Raw genomic sequence first — 26,373 nt, forward strand, 5'->3', positions numbered from 1 at the left:
CATGTTCTCCCCGTGTCCGTGTGGGTTTCCTCCGGGTGCTCCGGTTTCCCCCACAGTCCAAAGACATGCAGGTTAGGTTAACTGGTGACTCTAAATTGACCGTAGGTGTGAATGGTTGTCTGTGTCTATGTGTCAGCCCTGTGATGACCTGGCAACTTGTCCAGGGTGTACCCCGCCTCTCGCCCGTAGTCAGCTGGGATAGGCTCCAGCTTGCCTGCGACCCTGTAGAAGGATAAAGCGGCTAGAGATAATGAGATGAGATGATAAAATGTCTGTGTAATTGTTTTAAACCCAAAAACATGCACTAGATCTGTTATTAGTAATAATAGCCATTGCCTAGCTGATGTTGAACTATTTCAAACAGGCTGTGGAATAATAACAGTCTTTAAATCTTTATCTGATTTAATTCCCACATAATTTCACCCTATCAAATCATGTCCTCAGAATGGTCCTGATTCTCACTTGCAATACAAGTGCACCGCAAAACATAGCTATTTAGATAACCTGGTCTGTTTTATGGTTTCTTAACAGTTCCCTAACATTACTAATATTTCCATTGTTATGTAAAAATTTTGCATAATGCATCAAATATTTCATATTTAAATATATAAGTCTAGATGTAAGTAAAAAAAAAAAAAGGACCGGCTATGGAAACAGTCCCCTGTTAGGATGAAAGAGTAAAGATCAGTAACAAAGCATCAACACGGGTAGTATAAATAGTTTAAAAAGAGACTTGAATTCAATCTTAAAGTGCCATTCCACCATTGGATGTATTCTTTGGCATAAAATACAATATATTTTATGACAACATGACTAGACAGAGAAATCTTTTAGCTTCAAAATGATATATCAAACTTAATTTTTTGACAATGACAAGTATATTAATTTTGCGACCAAAGTCACCTACCCTTTTAATTTCTGCGCGGTAGTGAAACGTGATGTCATCGGCAGGTTCCCCTTCTTGTGTACCACGTCAGATTATCAGCAATGGCGGATAGAACGCGATTTCCACTTGTCGATTGCTGTGCCGATATTCACCATCGACCGTCTCCTTTGGGCATTACTTGCTATTTTCCTTCGCTTCTTTTCCGAAGCTGACAATCACGTTCTATCCGCCATTGCTGATAATCTGTGCCACGTCACACAAGAAGGGGAACCTGCCGATGACATCACGTTTCACTACCGCGCGGAAATTAAAAGGGTAGGTGACTTTGGTCACAAAATTAAAGGAAAAGGCAACTTTTGTACAAAACCAGGTGTGTAATAGGAGAAAAACATATACGTAATCAATTCCGTTAATTATTTCCATTATATATTGAACATGAAAAAATATTTTTAACTTTGAAATCATGAATTGACACAGAGGAGTCGAAGTTGGAGGAGTCAGCCATTTTGAGATTAAGGGCAACTATAAACCAATCAGAATCTTTCGTTAATGCGCCTCCCTCTGATCTGTGACGTCACTGGGCCCATGAAAACAGTGTTTACAAGCAGATCACTTTGATTAGGAGTCCCGGCGGGTGGCTTGTATTCGGTTCGTTTATATCCCGACCTTGCCAGCTGTCAGATTTATGTTCATGGACCCGGTAAGCTGGTAAATAATATATATATATTTTTTCTTTACCAAATTCTAACAGAAAACGAGAGCGCCCGAAAGGGAAAACCGAGCCGAGCCGCTTCACGCATGCGCAGTAGGCTTGGTAGGACAAATCCAAATAGGAGTCATTCAGGATTCAGCCATGTTTTTGTTCCGTGTTTTCTCATTCATCTCTAGCTGCTTTATCCTGTTCTACAGGGTCGCAGGCAAGCTGGAGCCTATCCCAGCTGACTACGGGCGAAAGGCGGGGTACACCCTGGACAAGTCGCCAGGTCATCACAGGGCTGACACAACAACCATTCACACTCCCATTCACACCTACGGTCAATTTAGAGTCACCAGTTAACCTAACCTGCATGTCTTTGGACTGTGGGGGAAACCGGAGCACCCGGAGGAAACCCACACGGACACGGGGAGAACATGCAAACTCTGCACAGAAAGGCCCTCGCCGGCCACGGGGCTCGAACCCGGACCTTCTTGCTGTGAGGCGACAGCGCTAACCACTACACCACCGTGCCGCCTGTTCCGTGTTTTTCCTCAACCAAAGTTATACAGTATTAGGAGCTTTAAGTTGCATAAATAAAACCATTTGGTGAAACTTTGAAGAAGTGATTGTACTGGTTTTTTACCTTATTACCATGAAGCACTGAAGAGTTCTTTTCAGTGGTGGGCCGCATGACGTCACGCATCTTTGCCGAGCTCAGCGCAAGCCCATATTATTAAAAGTTAAAAGATACTGTTATGCGGTCTGTTCTTTCTCTATAAATTCCATGATCGATTACTTTATATATTTATCTATCTATCTATTTGTGGTGATTTTGTACAAAAGTTGCCTTTTCCTTTAATATACTTGTCGTTGTCAAAAAATTATGTTTGATATATCATTTTGAAGCTAAAAGATTTCTCTGTCTAGTCATGTTGTCATAAAATATATTGTATTTTATGCCAAAAAAATACATCCAATGGTGGAATGGCACTTTAAATGACCGGGCCGGAAACGTTTTTACGACAGTTGCGGCATCACTTGAAGGAAGCATCAATTTTAAAGCCACGCAGATCACGTGATCACTGATGGTCGATGAGGAGCGTTAGCTCGGAAGCTGCTAACACCGCATTTTATCAACATTTCAGCTTTTAATTATTATTTTGTGCAATATTGACAGGCAGATTAGCATCGATTTCTGAACATTTTTACTTGAACTTATATTATTAGTACTTATATTTTCCTTTTCTCTCCTCTCAAGGCCGTGTGTGTTTGTGTTAGCTAACCGGCTAACAGAGCAGTTTTTTAGAAATGGCGACGACTGAGCTCGCGCCTGAGGAGCTTGGAGAGAAGTTGTCATTTACTGAAGATTATAACCTTGAGGCAATTCAGAAAGAAGTCGGTAAGACCAAGGAGAAATTAAAATTTTTTCACTTATTCACTACTACAAACTCGAAATTGGTTTAATTAAATTTAACCCGCCTGCTGCGTTTCGTTATAGACCACAGTGCGATGGCTCCCTCTATCGGTGAAGGAACGAAGTGCATGGAGGCGCAGCTTGCTCCTGGTCCATTTTCCATTGATGTGAAATTAATGGATGATAAATTACACCTCATAGAACAACAACTTCAATATCTACTCCTTAAGACCGAGGAGTTTCAGAAGTGCCTCGGCTACAGGTGCGGGGGGAAGTGTATTTAATTCACTCATATTTGCCTGTAAAAGCTTGAAACCTCTGCTTAATGTTCCACAACTGACAAGATTTGGTCATACTAAAGCTCATAGGCAAAGGTTTTAAATTTATGCACATTGGAAACTTTATACACTACCGTTCAAAAGTTTGGGGTCACTTTGAAACTTCCTTATTTTTGAAAGAAAAGCACTGTTCTTTTCAATGAAGATCACTTTAAACTAATCAGAAATCCACTCTATACATTGCTAATGTGCTAAATGACTATTCTAGCTGCAAATGTCTGGTTTTTGGTGCAATATCTCCATAATGGATGATTAGAAAACCCTTGTACAATCATGTTAGCACAGCTGAAAACAGTTGAGCTCTTTAGAGAAGCTATAAAACTGACCTTCCTTTGAGCTGATTGAGTTTCTGGAGCATCACATTTGTGGGGTCGATTAAATGCTTTTATTTACAACATGGTGGTAAATAAAAGTGTGACTTTTCATGGAAAACACAAAATTGTCTGGGTGACCCCAAACTTTTGAACGGTAGTGCATCTCATCTCATTATCTGTAGCCGCTTTATCCTGTTCTACAGGGTCGCAGGCAAGCTGGAGCCTATCCCAGCTGACTACGGGTGAAAGGCGGGGTACACCCTGGACAAGTCGCCAGGTCATCACAGGGCTGACACATAGACACAGACAACCATTCACACTCACATTCACACCTACGGTCAATTTAGAGTCACCAGTTAACCTAACCTGCATGTCTTTGGACTGTGGGGGAAACCGGAGCACCCGGAGGAAACCCACGCGGACACGGGGAGAACATGCAAACTCCACACAAAAAGGCCCTCGCCGGCCACGGGGCTCGAACCTGGACCTTTTTGCTGTGAGGTGACAGCGCTAACCACTACACCACCGTGCCGCCCGGAAACCTTATATGTTAAAAAAAAAAACTCTAATTTTCTTCTGGTCCCAAGAAGTATTGTTAAGAAGTAAGAATTAAAATAAGTTAGTGCGGATCGCGGCAGATTTCTGCTCAGTGATTGTTGCGACCACTCGGCGTGTGATGTCATTCAAAACAAACAAATCGCTTGAGTTGAGTCCGCTTCCATTTATTTGCATTGCTGTTTGGCTTGAGTGCAGACGTGCATTTGGGAATTTCCAAAGAAAAACCATGCGTGCAGTGAACTGTAACAACGGGACCGGTTCAGGAAGAAGTTTTTACCTTTTTCCGAGAGAGGAGAAGAGGCGGAAAGAGTGGATTGTGCGCATGAAGCGAGAGGGTTGGCAGCCGGGTAAATCTGCCACTCTGTGCTCCGATCATTTTTTGAAGAATCCCCATCTGTTGGAGAGTTTAGGTGTCAGTGTCGGATAGAGAAGGCTCAAACCTGACGCTGTTCCGACAAAATCCGAACACAAAATCAAGTAGAGAAGAAACGGACCAGCAATGCTCAAGTAAAAAGGAGAAGATTGGAGGTAAACATTTTTACTTTTGCTTGCAATTGACAGGTCAAGAATCCTGAGGGATCCTGTACAATCATTGTGGAAATGAGACAAAAGGGATATTTCCTCGCTTAGAGTAGACTATAAATAGTATAATGCCGCGGATGGCAGGCTAATGTGGCCTACCGACGCACTGTCCAGTAATAGTTACCTATATCCACTAGGGAGGGCGGTTTAGTTATTCTTCAAAAGGGCTCTTATTTAGTATTATGACAAAAGTAAGAATTTATCGTAACTACCAGGATAAATCGTTTGGACGCGAGTCTTGTTGAGGTCCAGGGTCACCGTGATCAGAGTCGGCTGAGTTGCTGTCCGATTCCGAGGCTGCATGGTCAAACCAGTGAGCCACATTCACTGATTGCTTCGCAATGACCATAGGTTCATACATATATATGAACCTTTCACCTCTCGATATTCAATTCGGAGAGTTCCTACTTCAAAATCGCTATCGCTTTCAGACATTTTACACAACCTCTCACGACCAAAGTCCGTACACGTGTGCTTGGTTCGCAAGTAAACACAGAACTGCTTATTCACTTAATGTTTCACTTAATTCACTTAATGTCTGTTTGCCTTGAATGACGTTACGACGACGGTCCCCTGGTGGTAAAAGTGCGCATAAGTGAGATGTAAACAAACCTTCGGGACTTGCACAAGCCAGTATATTTTAACCATTTTATTCAATTTTAGAATTCGCTTTTTGGGTCGTTCTTCTAGAAAATAAAGTTGATATTCTACGTTCCACCTTCGACCCTTGCCTATGACCTTTAAGTTGATTGATTTATCTTCAGTAACCTCTTGATAACCTTTTTACTGTGAGCTGGCCAAATGGTTAGTGTGTCCGCCTCTCGACCGGGAGATCGCGAGTTCTACTCGCAGTTAGGTCATACCAAAGACCATCATAAAAATGGTACCTACTGCCATCTGGCAAGACACGCTGCATTATAGATATGATTAGGGAGTCAAACTCTTGTGGTTATCAGAGGATTAGCTAGTGTAACCCTAGCTATATAATATAATGAAACCCAGATTGGTTTCAAACAACTCGGACATAACTCAGTAAAAAACCCAACAAGGAGCAGCATGCACGATATATCCTGAAAGAACAGAAAAGATTAAGAGCAGAGCGCGCTGAAGCTTTCTTTCTGTTATCAGATGATCCCGGTCCTGTGCAAATTATCACCATGGAGCCAGAGTGTAGTAATGAACCTACAGTTCGAGAGAGTTCTACACAAACACACTGAACTTTATAACAGCTGCATGCATGTGAAATGGAAATAAGGCAGGAAAAACTATTTTGGATAAAATCATTACCGTCTGTTACACACATCAACCTGTGTGACTCAGTCGTGCCTTTTGAATAGAGAATAAATGAAGCGGAAACTGAACATTAACCATTTATTGAAATTATTATTATTATTATTATTATTATTACAAGAATGATTATAGTTACCATATGACGACAGCTACAACTGGAATGTGCTGATGCTGTTAGCATTTGTAATTATTGTACCATCCACTATTAGATAAAATTTAAATAAAATCTTACAATGTTGTTTGAAGGTCTAGAGCAAGATATTTTGTTATTTTACAAATCTCATCTCATTATCTCTAGCCGCTTTATGCTTCTACAGGGTCGCAGGCAAGCTGGAGCCTATCCCAGCTGACTGCGGGCGAAAGGCGGGGTACACCCTGGACAAGTCGCCAGGTCATCACAGGGCTGACACATAGACACAGACAACCATTCACACTCACATTCACACCTACGCTCAATTTAGAGTCACCAGTTAACCTAACCTGCATGTCTTTGGACTGTGGGGGAAACCGGAGCACCCGGAGGAAACCCACGCGAACACGGGGAGAACATGCAAACTCCACACAGAAAGGCTCTCGCCGGCCACGGGGCTCGAACCCGGACCTTCTTGCTGTGAGGCAACAGCGCTAACCACTACACCACCATGCCACCCCTATTTTACAAATAACACTTCAGATATTGTTTGAACAATAATAAGCATCACTGTGTAAACATAGAGTGCAAATAGCTGTGTAACTAGATGTCAGTGGAATTGCTGAGTCATGGAGGGCTGGGAATACGGTATATCATCTAGCCCACAGTTCAGGTAGGAGTCCTTTGAGAGTTGAATGCTTTGGCTTTCGCAACATACTGTTCCCAAAAGCTGATTTCGGGAAAAAGGTCTTTACACAAAGAAGGTTTACTTGCTTTTGTAGTTAGTTTTTTTAACTACTGTTCCATGTCGGGACTCTTCAGGAAAAAGAAGGTATATTCCAATGTGTAGCTAATGCACTAGTCCACAAATCTGCACCTTCAGTCCAGTCCTTTTGAGAAATTTTGTACGGGTCATAACCGCCAATAAACTCTCATTTCTGCGTATATCTATCCTTTGCTTTTTTTCTGACTAAGAATATCCAAGTAATCCAGTAGTACAGCTTTTTTAGCTGTAGTTTTCTTCGGACAACAGCAACAGATGCCGGACATCTTCGCTTGGCTTTAGTATGTGAACAAAGTTCGCTTGTCCCCTAGGCATAGGGTAGCGACGGTTGCTAAGGTAAATGTGACGTCAGTGCAAGGGGTCTATAGAAACAGAGATTGGTGCCACACCCGTGCACCTCAAAGAGCTGGGTAGTACTGGGACAGGAGACTGCCTGGGAAGACCAGATCCTGGCATGGTAGGGACTTTGACTTTTAACCTCTTGATTCTGGTGAGTTTAGCAGTGGATCCAGAGCCTATCCTGGAAACACTTTGTGCGAGGAGAGAATTAATTCTGAATGGGACTTTAGTACATCACAGGGCACCATACACACATTCACATACACTTATTCACACTTAAAGGCAATTTACCATCGCCAGTTCACTACTGGCATGCTTGGAGGCAGGAGGAACCTGAAGAACCCAGAGAACACCCACATGCACATAGAAAACTCCATACAAACAGTAACCCAAGCTCAGGATCAAACCAGAGACCCTGGAGCTGCGTACACATGCGCTATAGATGCAGTGAAAAGAGGTTCCTTGGATACCTAAATGTTATGTAGCTTCTTGTTGTAGGGATTTGCATAGAACCTTTGATGGTTTACCCCAGCGGGACAAACCAGGGATCTCTTAGGAGTTAGAAATTGAACCTTTTTTTTTGTTTTTTTATTTTGAGAGTGTACAGTATTCTGTTATCACTAATTTACAATGCAAACTAAAAAACAAATCCTTTGCATGGTCTTTGTAGGAAAGATAATGCCCAGAACGAGGATTTCACTCATGTAGTCCTAACGTTCCTGAAGACGTGTCAGCCATATTTCAACTACCTGGAGTCTACCGCCCGCAGCACGTCACCTGGCCGATCTCCACTGCCCCTCTACATACGCACCCAGGTGAGATCATATCAGACAGAAAGAATGCCCTTCCAGGAAATTTTTTTAAGCTAAAGTGAAAAAATATGTGGTGTATTAGCTTAGTATGAGAAAAGTCAAACCTTTAATCGAAGTTAAATTCTAAGAAAACAAACCCTATCCAAACCACCTATCACAGTTATTAGCTCTGGATTTAGTGCTTTGACAGCATAACAGCATTGCATCTTCTCTTAAAATGCACGAGACTGGAGATTACAGAGCAATGCAACATTAGGACATTATTTTATAACCTTACTGAGGGTGCCAATAATTCTGGAGCAAACTGTACATATTAAGGAGTCCATGGTGATTGCAGAGGTCCTTGTTTTCTCCTTGGAATCCAAACACTGTAAAGTACAGCACTGTTCTTTGGAGGTGATGTATTCACGTATCTCCAAATGAAACTTTCACTGTCTCTCGTCTGCCATTAAATGCAGCTGTTGCAGTTCTCTCAGCAACTGTGCAGACAGCTGGAGCAGCTGGTATTAATGTATGCTTCATACGGTTACGTCTCTCTGGCCGAGACTGACCCAATGTGGTAAGACACTGTTCCCTTCTGCTTAGTTGTCAGTATAAGTTTAGATTATATTGAAAATGTGGATCATGAAGCTTAGAAAAAAAATTCAGCTTTTGTTATACACAGAATTATTTAACACTACCTGTAGTGCCAGGATCAGACTACATGAGACATTTGTCTTTCACTATGGTCAGATTAGGTAATCTTATACCCTGTCCACACTAGGGATTTTGTACCGATACGAAACTACTTTCGTACCGCAACACCTGTCCACACTAGCAACTATACCGGTACTGTAGCGGTATAACTGTATCGGTACAAAACCCACAAATGTATGGGTTTCGTACCGGTACAGTATCGGTACTGTAGCGCTTCGCATAGTGTGGACAGATGAAGCGACTCTGTATCGATACAAATATAATGCGCAAAGTCACACATCTCAATCGATGTCTTCGCTGAATAAAATAGTGAAGAACGGGAGATTCGTTTGTTTCTTTCTCAACTGCCTTGCGCGTTTTATACGATTCGACTGAATAAGTGACCACCAGAAATACAGACTGTACATTGACAACAAAAAGCACACACACGTTGTTTCATCCGTACGGAAGCCAAGAGAGGCCCTTCATATAATCCTTTTTTTTTTTAATTCACCTTGTTATCCCAAGATAACGACATAATTAATTCAGGATGTCGAGAAAACAACACAACTAATTCGAGATCTCGAGAAAACAAAACCGTTATTTCAAGATCTCGAGAAAACAAAACAATTATTCCGTGATCTTGAGTAAACAGCTGAGAAATGGTTCATTCAGGTGCGCCAAGAGACTTGTGATGTGCTGACTTTGGGGCTATTTCTCATTCTGTATAGACGCAACTTTGGTCATTAGAATGTCTGGAATAATCGATCACCTAATAAGGCAATATTTTGATCAGGGGTTGACACGGAGAGATTGCATTAAGTCTTTTAATAAGGGATAATTTCAAAATTAGTCCGCGGCACCTCCGCAGAAGACTGGCCCGGCTTCGTCTCTACCGACGGAGATACAGTGATCCAGCTGAGATCATGAAATAATTGTTTTGTTTTCTCGAGATCACGGAATAATTGTTTTGTTTTCTCGAGATCTCGAAATAACGGATGACATATATTCTCGGAAGGAAGTTACTCGGTAACCACAGAAACATTTCGCGCACGCGCATTTCAACTACCCTGAAAGAAAACCGCAAACATTTCTCGCTAGTGTGGACAGATGCATTAAACTGTACCGGTATACTTTGTATCGATACAGTTATACCACTTTCGTACCAGTATAAGTGTGAACACAGCAATAGTGTCATATAATCTTGCTGTGTCTTGGTCAGGAGACTGGCAGCACTACAAGTTTCACCCCCGACCAATCATCGTTCACATCTTTGCATGTCTTCGGGGAGGAGGGTCAAGAAAGTTTCAATCATGATTACAGAAGGAGCATCAAGGAACATGTAGGATTTAGAAAATACATAGAGGGTATTACACGGTGATGCGAAGATATGAAGTTTACCTTTGAGTGTATATATCACGAGTGAGCAAAGTGAATGAGTGGAAATATTTTCAACACGAAAAGATAAACTTCATATCTTCAAGCCAACGTGTAATGTTTATATTATATGGACACATCCACAAAAAAAAAATGCAAGTTTGAATCAGTTCACTATTTTGGCAACATGCGTCTAGTCAGCAGGAAAACACTGGGAGTGACGTCGTTGGAGTGAAATATCGGGAATTATTATACACACAGGACACTTTTTTTCCATGGAATAAAAACATGTATTCTATTCCCTTCTAGCAGACGTCATTCATTTTGTTTGATAGCATGCAATATTGTTCGCATATCGCTTATCTTATGTAGGGCTGTGCGATGTCCCCTTAATTGGCATCGACGATGTTTACAGTGCAAACATTGTGATGGACGATCATATCGTGGGGGGGGATTTTAATACCACATTATTAAATATATTATTATTAAAAGTATTAGATACTCATCCGAGGCTTTGGCACGTAAAGAAAAAAAAGCGCTAGGTGATGTGGAATATTTGGCCTTGATAATGGATATGTGGTCCAGCTGCAACATGATGCCCTACATGTCAGCTACCGTACATTATGTGGACCGAGAGTGGGCAATGCAGTCCAAATGCCTGCAGACGAGTTTCATGCCAGAGACACATTCAGCGGACAATTTAGAAGACGCATTGCCCGAGACACTTGCCGAATGGAAAATAGAGGAGAAAAAGATCGCCTGTATAACAACGGGGCGAATATTGTCGCAGCCATCAGGCAATTGAAATGGCCGTGGTTAAGTTGTTTTGGGCACAATTTGAACCTGGCCATAACCAACTCGCTTGCGCAACAGAGGGCCAGTACAGACCGAGCGTTTGGAGTTTGCCGAGCAGTCAACACTGCGTTTGCGCACAGCTGGCTTCGGAGAAATGAGCTGCGCAAAGCGCAGGTGGAAACGAACCTCCCCGAGCACTCACTGATCACGGCAAGATATTAATCTGCTCTAGCAATGAAAGACTAGTATTCAAACTATGAGAAGAAACTACACTTAAGCTATTACTCATTGTTTATTTACACCATATCAATTGAAGATGCGTTTCAGCCTTTAGTGCGCACTTGAACGCGGTAATTTTTCCAATTTATTAGTGTTTGAATTATTGCACCAGCTTTTAAAATCATGATTTAAAAAAAAATTATATATATATATATATATATATATATATATATATATATATATACTGTCTTTACATTTATCAGAATCACCTTCATTCTTCCCTTTGGTTTGACATTATGGCTTAGAGTGGACCATTTTGAGTCTGAAAGTAGGCCTATTTACCAGATTAAAGTTATTTGACTTCTGCCGAAGTCTGCGCTTCACTGCCGTTTGGGGTGCAATATTTCCCGACTGAAGTCGTTAATAGTGGCTGTTTGTTTGAACAACATGACAAATTTTACATTAAAAGTATAGTGTAGGCTAAAAAATGAAGTCAAAATTTATTAGTAGTAGCATACTGTATTTTTTGTAACCACATGTTATGTTCACTAGCACGTCCCTGCACCATAGCCTACGTGAACAAGCGGTAATAGGATATTACTTTATAATGATTCATATAATTATGTATTTATAATTGTGTTATATAATATATTTATATATTAAACAAAACTAACAAAAAACTAACTTTTTAGGTTAAATAGGCCCAGATGATACCGTATATGCATGATTATGACAGGAGGGGGCGTGGTATCACGCTGGTGGCTCTCCATCGTGATGGATGACCACCATCGTCGATGGACGATGGCATCGTCTATCGGTACAGCCCTAATCTTATGTGTATTACGTCACTCTATCCAATGGCGAATGAGCGTTTAATATGGTTTACGATATTGCATGATTGTCAAGACAACGTGATGTCACGTCGGAGCTGATGCGAATAATCAATGAGAGAGTTTTCTGCTGCGCATGTGCAGAAGCATTCCTTTGTTCGCCAGGAAAGAGAAAGGTGCGTTTAAAGCCCAAAAGGCTACCAGAACTTCATTAGATATTCTTCACGCATATTTACAAGTGGTGAACTGTTACTATTAGAGCTGGGACTTCAGCTCAACCAAACCTTAGCCAGACACACCAAAACAGCAACAGGGCAAAGGATTTTGCAAGGGATTAGCGGCAGGGTGCCAGGTCGCTCCGTTGTGTGTAGTTTTCGATGCTGATTTTAAAAGTAACTAAGTAAATGACATTGGAAAATGAATACTTAAGTCTGAGTGAAAAATACTGTTGTGAGCGTGTGTGGAAGAAGAGTCTGGAAACATAAATCTTAGTTTCTTGGTTGTTAGCCTGTGCTACTTGCTCTCGATAGCACTGGCTTGACCGCTTTATTAGCATTTGCTAACACTACTGATGAACGCTACACCGGCTAGAAGGTGACTTCACTGCTGTGCTGATGGCACTGACTTGCAGTTAAGCTAGCGTTGCCTTCAAGAAGGCCGAGGGTGATAAATTTTTTGTCCCTCTCACTATAAATGAAAATCTGATTGGTTAATTCATCTGTCACTTCCTACATAAACAGACATTGCCATGGCTTTCTGTCCCGGCAGTGAAGTCCTAACAAATGAGTGAGCCAGCTTTAAACTCTTCTCCGCCTAGAGACAACAAACAAAAAAAATCTCATTGGATAACTCTATTTTAATGTTTTCAGGACAGTAACCCTTTCATTTTTGAAGCAAATTTGATAGAAAATGAGACCATATTAGAATTAGAAGAGAATAATTATCATGAAAGAATGAAAGTAATTAAAGAATGAAAGAAATTGAATATAACATTTGAAATGCCGATATGTTTGGGCCTTCTCTGAATGCCTAGAAGGCCCTGACGGTTCTCCTCTGCTTACAAGAGAAAAACATATCAACAGACATCGAAAAACTGGAAAAGTGAGTGTGTATAATAATAATGGCATTTTTTTTTTCACAGTATATCAGATATATTCCATTCAGCTAGCATGATGCTGAACTCGTCTTTCGACTCATTCAATATCATGTTGGCTGAATGGAATATATCTGATCTACCACTCAACGCCAGCTATCCATCCATCCGTTATCTGTAGCCGCTTATCCTGTTCTACAGGGTCGCAGGCAAGCTGGAGCCTATCCCAGCTGACTACGGGCGAAAGGCGGGGTACACCCTGGACAAGTCGCCAGGTCATCACAGGGCTGCCACAGAGACACAGACAACCATTCACACTCACATTCACACCTACGCTCAATTTAGAGTCACCAGTTAACCTAACCTGCATGTCTTTGGACTGTGGGGGAAACCGGAGCACCCAGAGGAAACCCACGCGGACGCGGGGAGAACATGCAAACTCCGCACAGAAAGGCCCCTCGTCGGCCACTGGGCTCGAACCCAGGACCTTCAACGCCAGCCAATATTATTTAAATATGTCACGGTTTTGGTTCTTCATGTCCCAGATGTAGTTTGTATGAAAAATACGAGTGGTGTACAGTATTTCCCAGTAAAACACGTGTATCCATATAATATAAAAGTTTCTGACACACCAGATGTTTTGTTCAGGGTGTCGTTGGGCGTCCTGGGCATGACATCGCTGTTGTTCGATTATGTCACACTTCAAAGCCTGTTCATTGTTCCTGAGGTTGGAAATGCTGGAAATGTTTGGCCACAACAAAATCAGGTCAGAATTGGGCTGAATTCGTGTCGTCTGATCCCCGCATTAGATCTTAAGCTCTGTCCTTGTTCTCTGCTGTTGAGGCTAATGATACATGCTGAAAAGTTTGTAGTAAAATTTTGACTTTGCGTGATCACTTTTTCCTATTTGTTTATTACATGAAGGCAGAGTATCACTACAGACTGAAGATGAATGTTAATAATATCCAGGCATATACTGTGCAAAAAAAAAATAGGATCCTTTGCTGTTCGTGCTCATAATGTGTTTTTTATATAGCAATATATTTATTTTAGTTAGATTTATTTTTTCTCTGGTGTTTTCCCCCAACATTATAATAATTATCTGTTACCTGTGTGATCATTTAAAGGTGCAGTTTGTAATGTTTCTGCTTTTGCAGCACTTCTTAAAAAAAGTAATAAAGTTATGCTCATTATCTTCCATCCATCCATTATCTGTAACCGCTTATCCTGTACAGGGTCACAGGCAAGCTGGAGCCTATCCCAGCTGACTATGGGTGAGAGGCGGGGTACACCCTGGACAAGTCGCCAGGTCATCAAGGGCTGCTCATTATCTTATTTCTCTCTTTGGTTTCCATCTCATTCTCACTTTCTCAATTCTGGTTTAGTTTATGCGACACTGCTCCCTAGTGAACATACTCCCCTTAACTCAGAATTCCTACTAGTGATGATCAACTCTCAGTTCAAGTGATGTTCAATCAACATGGCTGCTCACAGCATCAGCAGTAAACAGGATAGCACTTTTTACCATTAAATGTGTTAATTCTGTATATACTATTACTGTATTTGCTACGGATCCATCAACATACAGACATCTCATCTCATTATCTCTAGCCGCTTTATCCTGTTCTACAGGGTCGCAGGCAAGCTGGAGCCTATCCCAGCTGACTACGGGTGAAAGGCGGGGTACACCCTGGACAAGTCTCCAGGTCATCACAGGGCTGACACATAGACACAGACAACCATTCACACTCGCATTCACACCTACGGTCAATTTAGAGTCACCAGTTAACCTAACCTGCATGCCTTTGGACTGTGGGGGAAACCAGAGCACCCGGAGGAAACCCACGCGGACACGGGGAGAACATGCAAACTCCACACAGAAAGGCCCTCGCCGGCCACGGGGCTCAAACCCGGACCTTCTTGCTGTGAGGCGACAGCGCTAACCACTACACCACCATGCTGCCCCACATACAGACATTCATTTGTTAAATCTACAGTATGACACTGATTATGCAGTTCGTTGCTTGGACCAGGGAAAATACACATCACAGTAAGTAAGTAAAGTATGTTGAATGGAAGGAAAAAGGGGCAGGACTGAGCAGCTCTGTCTCAAACTGAAGGTGGACCTAATTCTTGGGTTTCACGTGACGTCACATCCGCCTCATTATTTATTCAAAACTTTAGCTGGTGGTCTACCAAAGCTCAGTTGACAAAGCGTTTGTACGGACAAGGTGCATTGCTCGCATGAAAAATGCCTTACGCTTATGTTGTTTAAGGTTTTTCGAATCGATCAAACCATGAAACTGATAAAAGTTTCTTCAAGGTTCCCCGTGAACGAATAAAAAAGGGTGAACGAACACAGGATTTCACAAAAAGACATTGAGAAAGGTGGCTTTTGAACCTCTGACTGAAATCGAAGGGAGCCGAGTCGAAACCTGCTCGAGTTTGCAGTGATCACTTGGTGAAAGGTTTGTCTCCCTCTCAGCTATGTGTTTTCCAAGTACTTTTCTTGCTATGCGTCATTATTTTATGGTACTTTTTTTAGTCACGAAATGCTAAAGTCCCCAGCTGTTTCTTTGTTTACTCCTCACAAAGTCCGAAGGTCGCGACAAAATTCTTCCCCAGCCACACAGTTACAATGCGCCGTGATCACTTCTCCGTCTTGTTTAACTAAGATCCAGGTCTTTAAAGGGGTTTCTGATGATCTTTGTGAATGATTTACCTGAGAGATAAGAGCCAACACAAGTGAGAATCAAGCGAACTGTTGTTTGTTTACACTTCAACTTGCAGCGCTTCGTTGTAAAGACGCAAACGAAAAGCTTAAAAAAAAAAAAGCATATTTGCACGGGCGAAAACAATACAGGATTCATTCGGCAGCAACTTGATCCCGAGGTCCTTTCCCGGCCACATACAAAAAAGTTGTAAGCCTCCGTACTCTTCCACGCTTTCATCTGTTTTGCGGTGTAGAAGGATGTCTGCAACACCAGATAGTTCGAGATGTCGGGGAACTCGACTGAAGGGTAGTTGACAAATCCTTCTTTCCCAGACTGTAGGAGTCTATTCCATTACTATCAGTTACTATCCTTCAGGGGCGATTTCTCAGAGACAACAAGGGAAGCCGAGCTTCCCCTAAAATTCTCTCCCCAAACTGCGGCGTCTACGACGTTGAATTCTTATTAAAACAATAACTTGCATAACATAATATATGCCCAAGATTGTATTTATGTTCATAACTATCCTGTAACTTATTTGAGTGATGTCTGACGAACGCAGTTCGCTACGAGAATCACCTTTGCTGCCAGGCTGTAACCTTTATCTCAATGGGCTCTATGGACTGGCAGCAGTGTTGCCAGATTGGGCGGTTTTAAGTGCATTTTGGTGGGTTTTGAACATATTTTGGGATGGAAAACGTCAGCAGTATCTGGCAACACTGACTGGCAGCCGGGTATCCGTTGCAGTCTATGAGACGGCTCTGAACAGCCAATTTCGGCTAGTTGTTATTGGTTAAAATCAACAAAATCGTCACTTCCAGAGAAGCCGGGCTTCTCTGGGACTAAACGAGACAGTGGGAGGGACAAGAAGCCGGGCTGATAAAGGATTATTGGAGGTAGTGTTTGAAAGACATGAGGAGGGCGGTACTTCGGCGAGGAACACGGAAGTATGATCAGTCAGTCCCTAGCGGATGTCGAGAAAGTGTAGTCGTGTGCCAAAGTGCTGTCCGAATTTCTTTTCATATAAACGGTTCTTCTCATTGATGTCTCTGTACATTACTCTGTAAATAAATGTAAATATTACTCGTTGTGCTCCGTTAACTTTCATCCATTCTATCAGTTTGATCATTCGTGAATTCACTCGTTTATTTCATTTGTAGTTCAATCTGGTTGTAGGCTAGCTTGAGCCTTATTGGGATCTGCAGTGCTAGCTGCTAACAGAAATTGGTGAAGTCTCTGGAAAGCACAACCAGCTGGTATGACAGGGTCACAGACCATTTTCTGGAAAAGGAGCGGAGGGCAGAATTTGTGTATAAATAGTGTTCATGTTCATGAATCTGAAGTGTGTATATTGTTCAATAAAGTTAAGAGAATGGTGGGCTCTGTGTTATAGGTTATACCTGGGTATAATATTCAAGGTTCTGTGTGTTGCATAGCCTACCTGGTTATGAATTTCCAGACTGTGTTGCAGAAGATGTTCAAGGATGTGTTGCACAGCTGGGTGTTGTGTTAAAGACTCTGTGTTGCATATCAGGGTATGATGTTCAAGGCTCTTCGTTGAATAGCCAGTGATTTTTGGATGTTTGATATTTTTGATTAAGGATATGAGGCACTAGCCTGGCAAGCCAGACTATAACATGAAATGTACAAGCAAAAATACTTTCTGCCACTAGGTAGGGTTGTCTAGTTTACTATGCTAATGGGGCACACCTTTCTATGCTTTGATATCCGGCCTACAGGTTTTACGATGAATGCGTAAAATGGGCTTCCCCTGTTTTAAAAACCAGCAGCCGCCACTGCTATTCTTCCATTGTCATTGCCCAATGTACAACGAAATTCTATTTCTCTAGTGGATCATATAAAAAACATAAATAGGTCATAAAAAAACCAGACATAAAAATACATAAATGGATGATAAAACACCATAAGACAATAAAGGGTGAGGTAAAAGCTATAAAAAGAGGACAATCACAAGAAGAGTAAATAAAGTGCATATTTCACAGGACTGATCATATTGCACACTCCAAAGGATCAGTTCTTAGTGTTTAATTCTCTAATAGCATTTGGATAAAAACTGTTCTTAAGTCTGGAGGTGCGAGTTTATAACGACCTGAAGCGCCTCCCAGAGGGCAACAGAATGAAAAGATGATGACTTTGCACATAGCAATCTTCTGAATATATCTAAAGCGAGCAGTGGCTTCTGGATTACGAGCATACTCTGATAAATTATCGCTAGTTATTTGCACTACTGCAGCCGTTTTGGTTTGCTCGACCACCAGCTGTTTTACCAGAAATGAAATCGCTAAGAAAAGTCACGTGACTGAAACCCAAGAATTTCCAGTCCAGAAAAAAAAAAAAAACTGAAAACCACACAGCAATATTAGAAATCACAGTATCTTCAATAGTATTTTATTATTTTGGGTTTAATCACATTTTTATACTTTGCAGATTGCACCTTTATATGCTTTTGATTGCTTTGAGACATGGAGACACGTCTCTATTTGCAGTCTGTAATTTGGGTCTGAATTATCCTGAGCTTATAGATTTTCTTTTCCTTTTCTTTCTCTCTCAGTATCTCTCATTTCTACATTGGCCAGTGTCAGGTGGATAACATCAAGCTGTTGATCTTCCATTACTGTCAACCCATCCCCTTTCTGGGCTTGACCAGGAAAGGACTGTACAAACGCATGCGCTGGAATGTGGAGCGAACAAAAGGGCCAGAGGTGGGAGGGGAAGAGGAAAAGAAAGACAGCAGGACAGAAGAAGTGACACAAGTGATAGAAGGACAGGAGGCAAAGACAGAAAGAGGGATGGAAGACAACAGTACAGAGTAGTGAGTGAGCCTACGAGAGGAGAAAATTGCTTTACTAAAGTGTTTTCTATTTAATAACACAGGAAAGAGTGTTTTGCAGAAGTGTGCTGTAAACAAGTGTTTCAAATATATGCCATAATGCCCTACACTGGGCTGAAAATCCACTACTTGTTTACAGTGAACAGCTCTTTCATACAAGGAATATGAAGAAGTAAAAAAAAAAAAAGTTAAAGCATATACGCAGAACCATGGCCTCACTTTTGTTCATAAATGCCTTGAGACCTCAAGAATGGCATAAGAATAGTTTTAAGCGTTAACAATAAATCTAATATAATAATTTTTACGATTAAAGTGATTTATATAGGTAGCGGTCTGAGTGAATGGCCTTGATGTCTGTAACGTCACAGCAGGAAGTCTATCGGTCTCATCGCCATTTGCGCTAGACTAAAACACAGAGCTGACTGCAATGCCGATCCTCCATTTTGAGCTAATTTATCGCCATGCTACGTAGATGTGTTGCTGACTGGTGCAGCAACACGACAGAAGGTGGATTTATGTTGCATTCATGGCCCAAGAATGTTCAAACTAGGGATGGCGAAAACTAAAAAAAATCTTGACCGACCACCGAGCCTCATTAGCCGATTAAAGTCGGTTAACCTATGAGTTTAAACAGGGATGCAAACGGCGCGCCTTTTGGCGGATGCCGCCTTTTTCATGGCTGAATCGTGCAGATCCGATTTTTTTTTTTAGGGGGGGCGTTGGAGTGTCTGAATAATTTCATCAGAGTAAATTCTGTATTAAAATTACTAAATAAGCAAATGCCGTTACAGTCCATGAAACATAGGAAGTATGAGAAGAAAACAGTAAATCAGAAAGCTGCGCACGTTTGCGCGGAAGCTGCGCAAATGTGTGCAGCTTTCTGATTTACTGTTTTCTTCTCATACTTCCTGTGTTTCATGGACTGTAACGGCATTTGCTTATTTAGTAATTTTAATACAGAATTTACTCTGATGAAATTATTCAGACACTCCAACGCCCCCCCCTTAAAAAAAAAAAAAAAATCGGATCTGCACGATTCAGCCGTGAAAAAGGCGACATCTGCGCCTTTAGTTTGTGTTGAGAGATATGATCTGCAATAACATGCATTGTTGGCTACAGACCGAAACACACTTTCAGAATGCACTGGCCAAGGCAGGACTAAACTCGATGTGCCTTCTAATAATAATTAAAAAAAACCCAGAATAGTAATTTGTAAGCTAAAAAGCCTGTGTCTACACTTTTTTTTTTTTCTTTCGCCGAGTGGCAGCTGTCTTCAACTGGGGCGGGACGGCGGGACATGAATGAATGGGTGTTTCTGATTTGTCAGCTGTCGTCCTTACACCGCATGGCGTGCCCCAAGCGTTTACAACACAGAATTCCAGGTTCTCCACTCCAAAATCGGCAGCTTCAAAACGATTGACTTTTTTTTTTTTTTTTTTTAACCGACAACCAAAAAAAAAATTAACCGGTTGACGTTGATTCGGTCAACCATCGGTCAAACGGTCATCGGTTAACATCTCTAGTTCAAACTGCAAAGATTTGGACGCATTTTGCGAGAAGTTCACAGGCACGTTGGGTGCCTGTGAAGTGGTCTCTCCTCTGCTCTGCACATTTTACTGAAGACTCGTACGAGACCTCTGATCTGTTGAGGAGCGTTGGCTATAAGCCCGTATTGAAAGAGGGTGCAGTACCAACAGTTAAAGAAAACTACAAGAAAAGGAAAGTATTTCTTTTATTTATTTATTTTATTTTATTTTTTTTAAAGGAAAGTGAGTTTAGTTGCACCAGTCCTCCCAGAGCGTGAGACGAGGGTTGTTGGTAAAACTTGGGATGGGACGGGACATATCGCTTGGGCAGTGACCGCCCCGCGGTTGTTGCTAAAACCGGTGACATCCCGTTCCGTCCCAGGTTTTAGTAATTGCCTGAGCCCAGCAGTAATGGTGGAGTACTCAGTATGGAGAATGAGTGGAGCAGCCATCTGATTTTCTCCATTGGATATCGCTGCCATCTCGCCCTTACGTGGAAGAAGCGAATGAATGGGGAACTGACCAAACAGCTGAAAGTCAGATTGTTTCAAAACAATCGGCCACAAGGTTGGCCTTCAAGAAGCGAGAACACAGACGGGTAAGCTCCGACTCTCATTTGGATAAAAAAACACGTTGTTTACCTGCATTTACATTAATCCCTGTAACTTGTATTGTGTGTTTAAGTTCCCGGTATAAGATTATTTAATTTGCTTCAGAATGTGATTGTCTCAGTTCATCTGATTATTTAATGAGCCTTTTATGTTCTGTCGGTGAAAATGCATGCATGTACATGTATGTTGCATAAGTTATAACACCCTATCCTGTTTTAATGAGAGTCAACCCACAATCAATGCAGTCAAATCAGTCTTAGTTGAGCAAGTCGGTAACGCTATTTCTTACTTTCACCATAAATGTTTTATTTGTATAACTTTGGTCTAGGGCGGCACGGTGGTGTAGTGGTTAGCGCTGTCGCCTCACAGCGAGAAGGTCCAGGTTCGAGCCCCGTGGCCGGCGAGGGCCTTTCTGTGCAGAGTTTGCATGTTCTCCCCGTGTCCGCGTGGGTTTCCTCCGGGTGCTCCGGTTTCCCCCACAGTCCAAAGACATGCAGGTTAGGTTAACTGGTGACTCTAAATTGACCGTAGGTGTGAATGTGAGTGTGAATGGTTGTCTGTGTCTATGTGTCAGCCCTGTGATGACCTGGCGACTTGTCCAGGGTGTACCCTGCCTTTCGCCCGTAGTCAGCTGGGATAGGCTCCAGCTTGCCTGCGACCCTGTAGAACAGGATAAAGCGGCTACAGATAATGAGATGAGATGAGACTTTGGTCTATAGTTGTAAAAGGCCTCGGCCTTAAAACCGGTTACCGCAGTGACGTCACGCACTCAGGGCTGGCTGGCTCAGCGGGGCAGCTCGAATGCCAACTTTGCGGTTGATTTTAACTCTCAAAAATATACATATTTTTTAAATTTCCATTTATGCAGCATACAAGAGTCAAGGATGGAGATACTATCCACTCAGAAATGTATTTAAAAATAAAGGGTTTGCGTATATCCTTTAAGCTTTGAACCTCGTTATTCAGCATGTTGTTTTTTTTTTTTACCAGTCTAATCCCTATCTACATAATTTATAGCAAATTCTTGTCAGTGGTAATCACACATTCTCTGTAGATCTGAAAGACAAAGATTAGGCTGAACAAAACATTTGTTTTTAATTACTAATACATCTCAAACAATTAGATTATAATGAAAAAGTTAAATATTTTCCATCAGTTATTGAAGAAAGCAAAAATGTAATATATCCTAGACTCATTACACGTAAACTAAAATGTTTCAAGCAGTTTCTCTTTTAACTTTGATAATTATGGCCTATAGCACAAAAAATGGGGAAAAAAAACCCTCAAAATATTAGACTATTTCATTTTGAGTTTGAGTAAAACAGTATAAATACCATGTATCTCTCGGTCTAGTTCAGTACACGCAACCACAATCATGGGGAAGACTGCTGACTTGACAGTTGTCCAGAAGATGATCATCGAGATCCTCCACAAGGAGGGTAAGCCACAGAAGGTCATTGCTGAAAAGGCTGGCTGGAAAAGGTGCACAAGCCACTGGGAGGACTGCAGCCTTGAGAGAATTGTCAAAGTCGATTCAAGAACTTGGGAGAGCCTCACAAGGAGTGGACTGAGGCTGGTATCAAGAGCCACTACACACAGACGTCTTCAGGAAAGGGGCTACAACTGTCACATTCCTGATATCAAACCACCCCTGAACCAGAGACAAGGTCAGAAGCGTCTTACCTGCACTAAGGAGAGAAAGAACTGGACTGTTGCTCAGTGGTCCAAAGTCCGCTTTTCACATAAGTAAATTTTGCAGTTCATAATGGAAATCAATGTCTGAGAGTCTGGAGGAAGAGTGGAGAGGCACAGAACCCAAGGTGTTTGAAGTCCAGTATGAAGTTTCTGCAATCTGTGATGATTTGGGGTGCCATGCCATTTGCTGGTGTTGGTCCACTACAGGGGTCAGCAACCCTAGGCACGCGTGCCACAACTGGCACGCCAAGGAATTTCCAGTGGCACACTGACGATGATGCACAAACCTAATTATTCAACACATTAAAAATGTTCAAACGTTATCTTGAACTGTCATTGGCTGTTGCATGGCGAGCCTGCTCTTTTAGCATGACTACACAACCATATAGCGCCCCCCTCCCAGTGTTGCCAGATACTGTTGATGTTTTCCAGCAAACCTGCCAAAATGCACTTAAAACTGCCCAATCTGGCAACACTGCCCCCTCCCCATATTTCTCACGAGATAGGCCCACTTGATGCAGCAGTTGCACTAAGATGGCAAAGAAGCCAACAGTTCGGGCTTTCCTCTCCTCGTGGACCAAAGAATATGGGTTCGTTTCTCAGAGGGACCGTGCTGCATGCACGTTGTGTTTTGAAAGTGTTGTGTGTCGAACATCCAGTGTTAAACGTCATTTCGAGGCAAAGCACGAAAAGACTTTCAAAGATCAGGCAGATAGGGACGAATCAATCTCACGTGCAGTGTGCGGATATGGGAAGCAAGCCCACACTTTAACAGTCTTTGCCTCAGTTAAAAACAATGCCACTGAAGCTAGCTATATAATTTCTCACTGCATAGCTAAACATGGAAAGCTATTCACAGACGGTGAATACATTGAAGGTGCCCTTCCACCAAAAACGTTTAATACTGGCTCTTTTTGAAATACCATAGTTCACGCCGAGTTGCATATGCATGCTGCATGTGAAAATGTAATTCTACTCCCATTCCCTGTATTAGCTTATGAAAGAAAATAGTTGGAAAAACGAGCGAATCTGAAAAAGCCCTACGAACTTGCGTCACTTCGAAAATTAGTATTCATGGCCTCGCCCACCTTGGCTTGCGACCGCCCACGGGAAGAAAGTTCGGATTTAAGCACGAGGAGAGATAGCAGAGCCCATCTCGTCAGTAGCTAATGAAGAGGACCTAACAGCAAGCTGAAAACATGTCTGAACAAGCTCGTGCCTGTGTTATTTGTGGCAGTAACACATCAACGTTGCATGTTTGGGGAGGCTGGGACCTCTCCTGCGCGAGTTACGAGTGTTCAAAGTCGGGCTGGAGTCACCGATAGAAACGAAACCTAAGCGGAGCGCCGCGGCTCGCCTCGGGGTGAATTACGTCCCAAGGCGTGGGGCTAGCCCGCCCTGGCAGCACTGGTTCGTTGGGGAGAGGGCAGAGGTCGCTGGCTGCCAAGTTTGGGGAGGCTGGGACCTCCCCTGCCCGAGTTACGAGCGTCCAAAGTTGGGCTGGAGCCGCCGACAGAAACGAAACCTAAGCGGAGCAACATTGCAAGATAGAAGAGGTGAAGAAGCAATGGTTGGAATTTATCTTTGGAACGCCACCAGCGAAGTATAATGCAGCATTAGTACTGTGTTCTGATCATTTCAACCACAGTGACTTTTCAAACTTCCGTGCCTTCAGTAAGTAGTGGTTTTGCTTCGAGGTTGTTTTTAATCCCTGGATCTGTACCGTCAAGACAATCGACCACCAGCTCACAAGCTGTAAGTAAAACATGAACTTTTTGTTCGAAGGTTTTTGTTACAAAATAGCATGTTCATATTCTCCACGTTAGCATGCATGACATGGTCACAAGCTAGGCAGGGATGAGAGTTTTCCGCTTTTTCTGAGTAAAAAACGACTTTTTGATATTATGCCAAATCCGTTGAGAATTTTTTTAAATTAATTTCGGGGGGTTGGGGTATGTTCCTTCATGCTGTTTGAACTTTATTAACTCCAACAATGTTTACACATTATTTGTAAGTCGCCATCTTTAGTCTCGTTTTAATCTTGTTGAATGTGATGTAAAATTCGTGTTATCTACATTGTTATTTGTCAAAACATCAATGTCAAGACCATAATAGCCAATCAAAACAGTTTTTACAAAGACACCCACATCCATTTGTTCTGACCCACTGGAGGTCAGTGCTGTTAGCCAATCAGAGGTAACACATTTACATGTCATGAATATTAATGAGTAAGAGCTGAAATCCTGTCGTTCTCCCGCCACCTACTCTTCCACCAAACTAGAACAGCCTGAAACAGGAGAACCACAGCATTTTTTTTCACCAAAACCGGCTCACAGGGCATTCATTCATACTAGAGACCACTGCACAATTAATGAAAAAAACGATGCAATGAGACCTTTAAGGAGGCCTTTCTCTCCAGCTCAGATAGTCTTTTTGAGGGGCTGCCAAATAAAGAGACAATAAAATCAAGAATAAAAGACATGCCCGTATCAGCCAGAACTGTTGCGCGACGAATTGGTGAAATGGCAGAAAACGTAAGGGTGCAGCAAACAACTGGCATAAAGTGGGTTAAAGTGTGTGAGGTTAATGGCATAAAACAAGTGCAGTGGTGTTTTTACATTTGCTCAATGCATTAAATACCTATATCTGTCTAAAATGTATGGTGTCTAATTACACATAGTTAACAACACCTATTTGAATGGCACACTAACTAACAAAATTTCTAATTGGCACTACATGGCAAAAAGGTTGCCGACCCCGGTCCACTATGATTTATCAAGTCCAAAGTCAATGGAGAAGTCTACCGGGAGGTTTTAGAGCACTTCATGCTTCCATCTGCTGACAAGTTTTATGGAGACGCTAATTTCCTCTTCCAGCAGGACCTAGCACCTGCCCACAGTGCCAAAACTACTACCAAATGGTTTGTTGACCATATTACTGTGCTTGATTGGCCAGTCAACTCACCTGACCTGAACTCCAGAGAGAATCTATGAGCTGTTGTCAAGAGGAAGATGAGAAACACCCGACCGAAAAATACAGACGAGCTGAAGGCCGCTATCAATAGAACCTGGGCTTCAATAACACCTCAGTAGTGACACAGGCTGATCGGCTCCACGCCACACCGCATTGCAATAATTTGTGGTAAAGGAGCCCCAACCAAGTATTGAGTGTATACTAAATGAACATACAACCCCGATTCCAAAAAAAGTTGGGACAAAGTACAAATTGTAAATAAAAACGGAATGCAATGATGTGGAAGTTTCAAAATTCCATATTTTATTCAGAATAGAACACAGATGACATATCAAATGTTTAAACTGAGAAAATGTATCATTTAAAGAGAAAAATTAGGTGATTTTAAATTTCATGACAACAACACATCTCAAAGTTGGGACAAGGCCATGTTTACCACTGTGAGACATCCCCTTTTCTCTTTACAACAGTCTGTAAACGTCTGGGGACTGAGGAGACAAGTTGCTCAAGTTTAGGGGTAGGAATGTTAACCCATTCTTGTCTAATGTAGGATTCTAGTTGCTCAACTGCCTTAGGTCTTTTTTTATCGTATCTTCCGTTTTATGATGCGCCAAATGTTTTCTATGGGTGAAAGACCTGGACTGCAGGCTGGCCAGTTCAGTACCCGGACCCTTCTTCTACGCAGCCATGATGCTGTAATTGATGCAGTATGTGGTTTGGCATTGTCATGTTGGAAAATGCAAGGTCTTCCCTGAAAGAGACGTCGTCTGGATGGGAGCATATGTTGCTCTAGAACCTGGATATACCTTTCAGCATTGATGGTGTCTTTCCAGATGTGTAAGCTGCCCGTGCCACTAATGCAACCCCATACCA

At 42.0% G+C, this 26,373-nt stretch overlaps 1 protein-coding gene across 1 annotated transcript in view; it reads left to right on the plus strand.

Moving 5' to 3' along the window:
* The first annotated feature begins 2,874 nt into the window (after nucleotides 1-2,874).
* Nucleotides 2,875-26,373, plus strand: part of c18h19orf67 (chromosome 18 C19orf67 homolog) — a 30,417-nt gene continuing 6,918 nt past the window's right edge. The window contains exons 1-5 of the mRNA XM_060899530.1: nucleotides 2,875-2,982; nucleotides 3,082-3,259; nucleotides 8,003-8,147; nucleotides 8,603-8,703; nucleotides 18,417-18,677. Coding sequence (XP_060755513.1) covers nucleotides 2,892-2,982; nucleotides 3,082-3,259; nucleotides 8,003-8,147; nucleotides 8,603-8,703; nucleotides 18,417-18,677 — 776 coding nt within the window. The 5' untranslated portion in view covers nucleotides 2,875-2,891. The remainder of the gene's footprint in view (nucleotides 2,983-3,081; nucleotides 3,260-8,002; nucleotides 8,148-8,602; nucleotides 8,704-18,416; nucleotides 18,678-26,373) is intronic.

The sequence above is a fragment of the Neoarius graeffei genome, chromosome 18 (assembly GCF_027579695.1).
Source record: "Neoarius graeffei isolate fNeoGra1 chromosome 18, fNeoGra1.pri, whole genome shotgun sequence".
In the NCBI taxonomy this organism is placed as follows: Eukaryota; Metazoa; Chordata; class Actinopteri; order Siluriformes; family Ariidae; genus Neoarius; species Neoarius graeffei.